The sequence below is a fragment of the Phialemonium atrogriseum genome (assembly GCF_030411735.1).
Source record: "Phialemonium atrogriseum strain 8032-3 unplaced genomic scaffold QBC33scaffold_53, whole genome shotgun sequence".
Lineage (NCBI taxonomy): Eukaryota > Fungi > Ascomycota > Sordariomycetes > Cephalothecales > Cephalothecaceae > Phialemonium > Phialemonium atrogriseum.
The window spans coordinates 48759-57713 of NW_026848190.1; the positions used below are offsets into that span (position 1 = coordinate 48759).

Here is an 8955-nt window from a genome sequence, read left to right on the forward strand (position 1 = left end):
GAGGGTACATGTATGTACACACTGTCAGGGTTAGAGCATACCATCAGCCGGCTACGTGGCATTCACCCCGCAACCGAATTGACCTCACGGCTTGAATTGACCTCAGAAATTGACCTCCCGAACCCAGGTGTGCCAGGCAAACTAGGCTCATCATGCCTATGTGCCCCAACCAATCTTATCACATTGTTTGCGCAAACCGAAGTACTGGTGGGGGGAGAGGCAGGGGAAAAGGAGGTGTGACAGCTCATGGGTGCCCCGGCATTCTATTTTCAGCCGCGCACCTCCTGCCCATCACTCGCGTCTAGACCAATGGGCGACCAAGCCTAGCAGAAAAACTGACCTCAGTTATGCAGCTAAAGACTTGGCGCTGCACCGCCAGCAGAGCGCAGCCTTATCTACTCTGCTGGGTATGCCATGCTCGTTCCTCTCCATGTTTATGAGGCAACCCCACTCGTCTTTCCTCGCGGTCCAGCACTGCAGGACCCTATGTCACGTCAAATGGCAGAATCATCAAACCCTTCAACCACTGCAAGTGGTTCCAGCTCCTTTCAAGAGGACGACACGATCCGTGTGAAGAATCAGAAGCAGCATGTCTCTTTCAACCTTGTCTCTTCCAGCCCCCCTGAAGATTCTTCGAGTGCAACACGACGCTCCACGGCATGCACGGGAGACCTCTTGGAAGGGAAGTACCTTTTGGAGAAGATCATATCAGAGAGACAAGGTACTAGAGGGAGGATATATGCGGTGGTAATAGAATCCCCGTCCAATGACACGCTCGAGGCGAAAGAGTACGATTTGACCGGCATCCCACCGCCTGTACGCGAATCTCAACGGAGAAACATGCAAAGACTTGCCAGGGCGAGAAACGTTGTCGCCTGCGTCCACCACAAGGGACGAAAGTTTCTGATCTACGGAGCTCCACTGTTAGCAGATCATAGCGCTGAGAACTCGGCAAAAGCTGATGCCGCTGAGGCGAGAGTAAAAGCCGGGGTTTGTCTTCCTCTTCCTATCCGGGTTGACTATCTAACGTCCAATGCTAACGTCGAACTTTACTGTCAGCAGAAACAACGGAGGCGGAGACGCAAACGACCGTCGCAAGTCCCGTGCGAAAGCGAGCCGGATTCTTCAGAAGAAACAGACAATTCAGCCAACTCTGATGAAGACCTGGACGAGGATATTCAGAGAGCGATAGAGATGTCTCTGGAAAAGGCACCGGCGTCTCCTGAGAAACCGCTGATGGAGTCGTCTCCGAAAACATCACCGCCAGACTGGTGGGGGATGGAAGAGGGTGATGCTCTGGTTTATCGGGAAGAAGAATATGACGAGGAATTACAGAGAGCGATAGAAATGGGTGATACTCTGGTTTATCGGGAAGAAGAATATGACGAGGAATTACAGAGAGCGATAGAAATGTCTCTCGGATTAACAACCTAGATAGACTGGGATTAACAGCCTAGATAGATATAAATTGATATTGATAGTTCGCAGACCTCAACTTCCTCGGTCCTGCCTGACCCCAGCATAAATTACCTGCCTACGAGCCCCAGATCGGATCATCCTCAAGAGATGCCTGGTCGTAACCCGCCTCTTCTGCCACCCGCCGCGCCTCTTCTGCAGTTAGGATTGGGCTCCATCGGCCGACGGTACGCGCACGCGCCCAGTCTTGGATCTTCTCGAAATTCCGACACGTGTGCTTAGTGCCCAGGCGTGGGAAGATGCCCGTGCCGACATCGTCAACGTCGTCCGGTGGCAGCACGACGTGGAACGAGATGGGCGACACGTCGGCGTGGCACATAACCGACTGGCGGATCGCGTCGATGCAGTGGTCTGAGTGGAGTTGGTGAGGCCAGGTTAGAGACGTAGCTAGGGTTAAGTCAATGGCAGGGGGCCGTAGCTTACCAAAGTGACGGAAAAAGTTGTTGTCCCGGTCCAGTGAGCCGTCGGGCTGTGTCAAGTTTAGAATCGCTGGACCGTACCACTCCGGGTAGAACACTTTGCGGATATCGTCGAGACAGTGCAGGACGTGGAAGACCTCCAACTCGACGAGGTACTTGTCCGTGTCAGGGATCGGCAGTGTCGGCATCGGCAGTTTGGCTGCCTCCTCGGGTGTGATAACGCTGACGCCGACTGGAAGCCATGCCGTGATTAGCATTTATTAGACTTCCAGCACAGAAGTTTGCTAAACTTACAATTGAACAGATCGCTCCACGCCTCATCTGTCTCTTTGGTCGGGAAGCCCATGTACTCGTTCGCTTTGGTGAAGAAGCCTCCCTTGAATAACTTTTCCTCGTATTCAATCGCCTCATTTGCCGGTGCTGATGTTCAACGTAAACGTCAGTGTCGTCTTTCAGAGACAGGAGGATGGCTCATACAGTAGACGGTTGAAGATGGATCTCTTCCACTCTCACGGGACAGGTGCAGGTTTTGAAGAGATAGGGTCCAGATTATTAGTAGGAGCAAGAGGTTGGAGAGGTACAAGACTGGGAGCTGGACACGCCGCCACCACGGCCGCGGCTTTCGGGGTATGGCGAGCCCAGTCTCGTAACCTAAGAGCGTATCTCTATCACTCTCCTCACCCAAAGCCCGCGGGGCGTCCTCAAGTTTGGTGTATGCAGCCATCAGAGAAAGGAGGCGAGCAAACGCAGAATCACCGATCTATGGGTATGAAGGTGGGGGGAGGGGGAAGTGTGGGAGATGCTGCTGCGAGCCTTCGCAATGAACCGGTCATGTCTGGCTTGGTTAGGTATTTAAGAACAACCAGGCCTCTAAGCCCCTGTTCGAAGGATGCTGGGCGCTCTTCATATGCAGCTTACCATGGTATGATGCCAAGGCTTGGTTAATCTGGTTATTGAATCCTCCTATTATGGCCCCCAATGTAGAACGAGTTCCTTCCGAGAACACTGCGGTCGAGCGCTCGGCAGATACTCTTTGCCACGTATATAAGGATAGCCAACTTCCCCCATCTTCAACTCCTTTTCTCGCCTATCTCCGCCAGCCCAGTACACTCGTGCAAGTTTTTGAACATCACCCATCGTCTTTGGCCCAACCAAGCACCGCAATTATGAAATTCACGAGCCTTGTCCTCGCTCTGCTGGTCGGCACTGGCATCGCCATCCCCCTCCGAGGTGAGCCAAGCGAGCCTCGATGAAAATCCTGCTGTGAAATTTCACAGACGCAGACTGCTGATTTGTACTACAGCTGCGATCGACGTGGCCCCGCGTCAGCTCGAAAACAAGGGAGCCACGGCCGCAGAGGGGTACGGCGTTCGTGTTCCCCGACAAGATGAACTATCTCTCTAATATTATTGCCAATAGAACTCCGGCCGAGGGCCTTACTGTGGACCAGCTGGCCCAAGATGAGTGGTCAGCAGGGACGTGGTGGAAAGAAAGGAAGGAAAGGAAGTAGTGTATGGGGGATGGTGTAGGTGTGAGACCGGGGAGGAGGTGCGAGGAAGCGTGTAGAAGGGCTGTGGACAAATGGACTATGGTCGGCTTGTGGTGGAGTCTTCCGCTCGTTATCTTCTTAGTCAAGTTCCTGCTTGATTCGTCCAGCGAAATGCAACTCTGTCTCCCAAACCTGCTCTACAGTCCCGTCCCTACTCTGCTAGCGTTCATCTAAATCTACTCATTCCTACATCATCACGCAAGCTTGGGATAGGCAATGGCAACCACACACCCCAGTCAGACCAACCAACTGCCGCTTTAATTTGAAGTGGACAACCTAGTCATAGCTATATTTTCTGCTGCTGTGCCGCCCCCGCCCACTCAGAAGTCCATAGTTGTCTTTGCATGTGCCGTTGCTACACCGCCCCCACCCACCCAGAAGTACATAGTTGTGGTTCTATGTGCTTCTGCATCGGGCCATACTGCGAGCTACGAACCGATGGGCCAGTACCATCGAGCACTGTATTCCCCGAGAACTGTCTCCCCAGTGCGATCACGGGTTGGCAGTCAAGCGGTTAGAGGAGGATACATTAATAGACACCAGTGTGGCTTAAATACAGGGACCTGGTTGCGTGTACTTATAACCAGAATCACGGGAAGAGAAGCTCTGCCCCCTTTTCAAATTTGGACCCCTCAGGATCACCCTCAACCCAGGATAGCGCATCACAAAGTGTCGGCGCATCAAACATGGCCCCTGTAAATTCCATCAGGCTGCTAGGTTTGATCTTGTTGTGCCAGACGCAGTTGCCGTGCGAATCTAGCCAGAAGATCTTGACCCTTCCTTCACGTAAAGCTTGATCGTCCGCGATGTAAAGTCGTGTCACAACACGGATATCTATCAGATCCATCTCGTCCTCAGCTTCGCCTTCCTGTCTGATGCAACGCACATAATCATCCTCAACGCTGCCACGGAGCACATCGCAAAGTTCTGGGATCCGGACGAGAATGCGAGACCAGTCGGGGCCAAAGTCGTACAAATTAGCGTCGTCGAGCACGCCTTGCGCGTCTACCTCGGTGTCTGATTCGATATCCACATAGCTAATTAGCTCGCTCTATGTGCTGCGTCTAGCTCTGGGGCGTAGCATGTTCGCATCCAGACTGGCGGGGGCCAGCCCGGCCTACGAGCGCTGATTTTACGCTCCTGCAATGTCTGGCGCGGCGCAAGAACGCGCCTTATCTGTTCTGATGACGGCAGGTCGCCTCTGTCACTGCCCTGAAGCGGAGAGTCATGATAAGGCTGTAGCCAAACCAAGTCAGCATTTCCTTGTGACGAGAGCGAAATGGCGACTTACAAAGCGTTCCAGTGGCTTGAGGGCAAGATATTTGTAAACCAGCTGCTCCCATTGCTTCTGGTCACTGGTGGTAGGGGCTGAGTAATCCCATTTCTCCTGGTCTCCTGTTAGCATGACTGCTTTGCACCAAACCGAAACTGCGGCGGCGGAGCTGACCAACGCGAAGGCGTCAAATGCAAGCCGGCCGTATTCGGCCTCGGGATCTAGAGTCTCATTTGCCATGGCTGGAACCCGGAATCAAGCTTGTCTGTCTAGCTTGCGATGAATGAGGGGTTTCTAAAAATTTGGATAGAGAAGGCGCAGGAGGCTGTGCCACCACACTCCACAAATAGGCACAGTGCAACCTGCTACGGTATAAAGAGATTGTGTTAAGGGGTGCCTTAATTGCGTTTTATGGCAGTGAGACTGTCACTGTCACCGACGCAGCAATTTAACCACGAGATTACACACCCATCCATACACATGCTATTACTTGCGAAGGATTCCGTTCTCAATATATGTTTGCATGAAGGTCCCGGACGTAGGATTAAACTGTGGCAAACTCTTGTCACCCAACCGTTTCGACTGCTTTGCTTCTTCACAACCCTGCTGGCTTGACTTGGAGACATCCATCCATCTTCTACTGGCTGCGATGTGCCCTTGTTCCTCTGCATCTAAGGCCGCCCGAGCCGGCGTGCTGTGTTGTGGTCGTGCACTTGGGAGGGATATGGGCGTTGTGTGGTTAATACTGATAGTGCCAGGCACCTTGTCCGGGGCGGTAAGTGTTGTGGGCTTGACAGGGGTCGACGAAGCTGACAAAGGAAGGAGAATGGTGTCGGTAGCCATAAATAATTAGGGGCAGGCACGGTTCAGCTAGTGCTTGTACCTCGGCTTTCGACCTGAGATTGCTGAGCAGTGTTGGGAGCGGGCCACGAAGCAGCTCCATGGCAGTGTTCCCATCAGGGTCCTCTCATCGGCCAGGGACCTGTGCGGTGCTCGCCGGAAATGATCAGCCAAGGTTATTTCTGCTCTCTCTTCACGACTCAGATGTCTGGCAGGACTCGAGCTTGGCCGGGATGTCGATCATGGGAACAAAAGTGGAGTCTGTCTAAGAGGATCTCCCGAAGGATCTGTCCCCGCCTGCCTAATTATAGGACTGTCCATTCATGTGGCCGAATTGGAGTAGCGAGGTGCCATTCAGCAAGCAGGCAGGCTGTGCAAACTGTAGATTGAGACGAAGTTGGTTTAAAATACCTGCCTCTAAAAGGCCCATATCTCCAGGCAGCACTCGAGTCGAGCCCCTCTCCAGTAATAGCGCTGGTGATGTGGTTCCGTTGTGCTCTCGGCTGCGTTTCCGTTGTACGATTTTGTGATTGACAATCTTGCTGCCTTAGGGCTTACGTGAGAAATACAATGTCCTTGACATGAACACTGCATCTCCTTTCATTTTCCTTCCCAGTCACTTTCTCTAGCATCTTCCAACCTAGCACCACCGTTGTCGTTCACGATGATTCTCTCCAAGTTCCCCAAGCTTGCCGTCCTTGCCCTCGCCTAGGCCTCGCCAGCCCTGGCCTGCGTTCAATACTCCTGCAATCTCAACTATAGTCAGTCTCTTTTATACAAAGTTCCAACCTCCTTGGGAATGATGCTGACTCCGCCGGTAGACAACGGGATGTTCAACGCCGCTCTCACCGACAACGGGGGACAAACATGCCAGCTTACCAACAAATACGTTGGACTTATATGCGCTGACAATTACTTCGTTGAGTTGAGCTGCCGTGCCGGCTATAGCGCCTCCTTTAACTTCGACACGGGGGTAGTTACCTACCGCTACAGCAACTTTGACGGGAGCTTTGGCACGACGACTTCATCTTACCAGACCACATGATGGAATATATTTCAGTGCAAATGTTTGGGGCTGTTAAGAGCAGAAACGTTAGAGGTGTTGGGGATGTACGCTTTCACTGAACTTTGTGTTATCTACTCGAGTACAAGGATGCCAATCGAAAAGTAGTGGAGTTGGTTCAATGGCATATATCCTGACACGTGTGCTCGAAAGCATAAGCCCCTCTCGCTATGTTGCCTAGCCTCTCCTAGACCATTTGGGAAAGATATTTGAAGTTGCCATTTCCCCCTTGCTGAGGGTTACTATCCGACTAACGATGCAGGATAGCCGCCGCCACGACAGAAGAAGCTTTGAAGGTATTCCTATCTGTTCCGAGAACCAGATCCTTAGGAGGGAGACCAACATGAGTAGCACTCCAAAGATAGGGAATCCCATCTAATCGTCAAGGGAGAGATGGCAGAGACCCATTTGAGGAGGTGTTGCATGTGCTGTGCCAACTCCTCCGCTCTAGGTACAGTGCAAACAAATATCGGAGGTCCAACTCCTGTTTCTGCGTCTTCGGTGCTACTTGAGCGGTGAAATGTGATGGTTAGACGAACAGGCCGTAGACTAGTTTGGACATCAACGTACAACCATCCAAGGCTAGTTTCGACGTAGCTCAACACGCCAGATTCTCGTTTAGTTCATTGAGTCTGGACCTTAGTATTTTAACTGTTCTAGCATGTTCACTTCGGAGCCATGCTCCCAGATACGAGTAAAGACTAGCCACGCCACTGGCAGAGGAATCTGCCGATTCCGGCAAGACGAACATGTCAATCACAGCGGCTGCCTTTTTGAGCTCGCTCAAGACCAACTGATTCCTCAGGGCGGCCTGTACATTCTGGTCTTCGATACTGAAGGTGCCCATAAAAATAGGTACATGCTCGACGGCAAACCCGGTGGCTTGGACAAGCGAGGCCGGCGGACTTGTTGTGCCGGGGTCAGCGGCTGACCCAGATGGCGGCGGCGGTGGCGGCGGGGATATGGATGGGGACACACCCTGGGACGCACCCCGGGATGCGGTTGCTGAGGAGTCTGCCAATGTGGCCGCCCGAGGACCGCCGGAGCTGCTGCCGGTCCACCCCGCCGCCTGCTGATACCAGATCAGGATGCGGGAAACAATGGAGGCGTGAACCATGGCCCGATGGCCAGACTTGGCACAGGGGCATTTGAGGATCTGGCAGAGACGGTCAATGGCGCTTCTGTTCATGTGAAGCACCAGGTCCAGTCGTGCCGAGACGGTAACAGAATTCGAATCCGGTGCGTGAAGGGAATCGCTGGGGCAGATCAAGTCGCGGAAGATCTCGTACGACTCCCGAGGGCAGCTGTGAGACTCGCGGTTGCCAGAGCTCCTCTCTGCAGTGCCGACGGAATTTTCTGCGGAAGCAGACGGAATACCAAAACCACCATCCAAGCCGTCGAGTTGAAGCCACTGCTCGAGGGGCACGAGGGGGAAGAAGCAAGAGGCAGGCGGGTCATGCTCATTGGCGGTGCTCAATGTGGCGTCGATGCCGGATGACAGTGGGAGGACATCGGCACCCAAGTACGAGAAACTAGTTTGGGCGGCTTCATTGATGCTTGGGAGTTCATCCAAGCCCGTGGCTGTGTGATGCGGGCGACTCTGTGATATCCTTGAAGTGCATATGCGCTTCTCGGTTGCGGTGTCAAGGGTGGCGCCTGGTCTCTTCCGCGGTGGCTTGCCAAACTTGCGGGATGGTCCATACACGCAGTCCAAGCCGAGCGCAGTGCAGCGACTGCACACGGGCTGAGCACGATCGCATTTGACCTTGGCGGTTCCACAAGCGTCGCAAGAGAAGCGCAACTTCATGGCTTCAAGTCTAGCACCCGACGGCGCAGTGGGCGGTGTACACGCTAATGCGGCTCGCTCTGGTGACAAGTCGCGCGCCATCGACTGCACTGAGATGCGCAAAGGGGGTCGGATCCCGCAATGTTGAATATCTCGGCGTCTACAAACTGTGGCTCTCCCCGCAAGGTTATACCTTTTTCCCCCACACCCCCTGTCTCTCTTGACCTACACGATGACTAAGGCAATGACGTACGTAGACAGGCAATGGCAGCAAGAACCCCTATTCGTATGTTGTCAGTCTCGGACTGATAAACGAAGAATTCTACAATTGTTGTTTTCCGGTCTGGACGTATATGCATCTTTGGGGTTTTCATGTGAAATTGTGGCAACTGGATATGTAAACAAGTAGGATCTTGCTCGGGGGGGGGGGGGGGGGGGGGGGTTGGGGGTGGGGGGGGGGGTTTTTGTTTTTAAGTCCTGTTGGGGTGCTGGGATAATTCGTGGTGGAAAAAAACCTTACGCATTTTTGCTGAATTTCGCGTGGTTATT

The 8955-nt window shown here is 53.2% G+C and overlaps 5 protein-coding genes across 5 annotated transcripts; 2 read left to right on the top strand and 3 right to left on the bottom strand.

Moving 5' to 3' along the window:
- Nucleotides 1-1534: 1534 nt before the first annotated feature.
- Nucleotides 1535-2619, bottom strand: QBC33DRAFT_462558 (uncharacterized protein; the record flags this gene model as incomplete). Its single annotated transcript, XM_060425077.1, has 4 exons — nucleotides 1535-1827; nucleotides 1900-2127; nucleotides 2190-2315; nucleotides 2373-2619. 4 exons carry the CDS (start codon nucleotides 2617-2619, stop codon nucleotides 1535-1537), a joined length of 894 nt encoding a protein of 297 aa, XP_060278058.1.
- Nucleotides 2620-3061: 442 nt separating this feature from the next.
- Nucleotides 3062-3405, top strand: QBC33DRAFT_564365 (uncharacterized protein; the record flags this gene model as incomplete). The annotated part of the gene is made up of 3 exons (XM_060430372.1): nucleotides 3062-3125; nucleotides 3199-3256; nucleotides 3315-3405. The coding sequence occupies 3 exons, from the start codon at nucleotides 3062-3064 to the stop codon at nucleotides 3403-3405; spliced, it is 213 nt and encodes a 70-aa protein (XP_060278059.1).
- Nucleotides 3406-3955: 550 nt separating this feature from the next.
- On the bottom strand, nucleotides 3956-4957 carry QBC33DRAFT_603747 (uncharacterized protein; the record flags this gene model as incomplete). Its single annotated transcript, XM_060432207.1, has 4 exons — nucleotides 3956-4461; nucleotides 4566-4680; nucleotides 4736-4831; nucleotides 4892-4957. The coding sequence occupies 4 exons, from the start codon at nucleotides 4955-4957 to the stop codon at nucleotides 4034-4036; spliced, it is 705 nt and encodes a 234-aa protein (XP_060278060.1). The 3' UTR covers nucleotides 3956-4033.
- Nucleotides 4958-6091: 1134 nt separating this feature from the next.
- Nucleotides 6092-6825, top strand: QBC33DRAFT_553297 (uncharacterized protein). The gene is made up of 2 exons (XM_060429387.1): nucleotides 6092-6318; nucleotides 6379-6825. The coding sequence occupies exon 2, from the start codon at nucleotides 6387-6389 to the stop codon at nucleotides 6600-6602; it is 216 nt and encodes a 71-aa protein (XP_060278061.1). The 5' UTR covers nucleotides 6092-6318; nucleotides 6379-6386; the 3' UTR covers nucleotides 6603-6825.
- Nucleotides 6826-7218: 393 nt separating this feature from the next.
- Nucleotides 7219-8427, bottom strand: QBC33DRAFT_582115 (uncharacterized protein; the record flags this gene model as incomplete). Its single annotated transcript, XM_060431317.1, has 2 exons — nucleotides 7219-7547; nucleotides 7611-8427. The coding sequence occupies 2 exons, from the start codon at nucleotides 8425-8427 to the stop codon at nucleotides 7219-7221; spliced, it is 1146 nt and encodes a 381-aa protein (XP_060278062.1).
- Nucleotides 8428-8955: the final 528 nt, after the last annotated feature.

What these genes read in the sequence shown, in the direction of transcription:
- QBC33DRAFT_553297 (XM_060429387.1), top strand. Translation starts at nt 6,387, where the DNA reads ATGTTCAACGCCGCTCTCACCGACAACGGGGGACAAACATGCCAGCTT.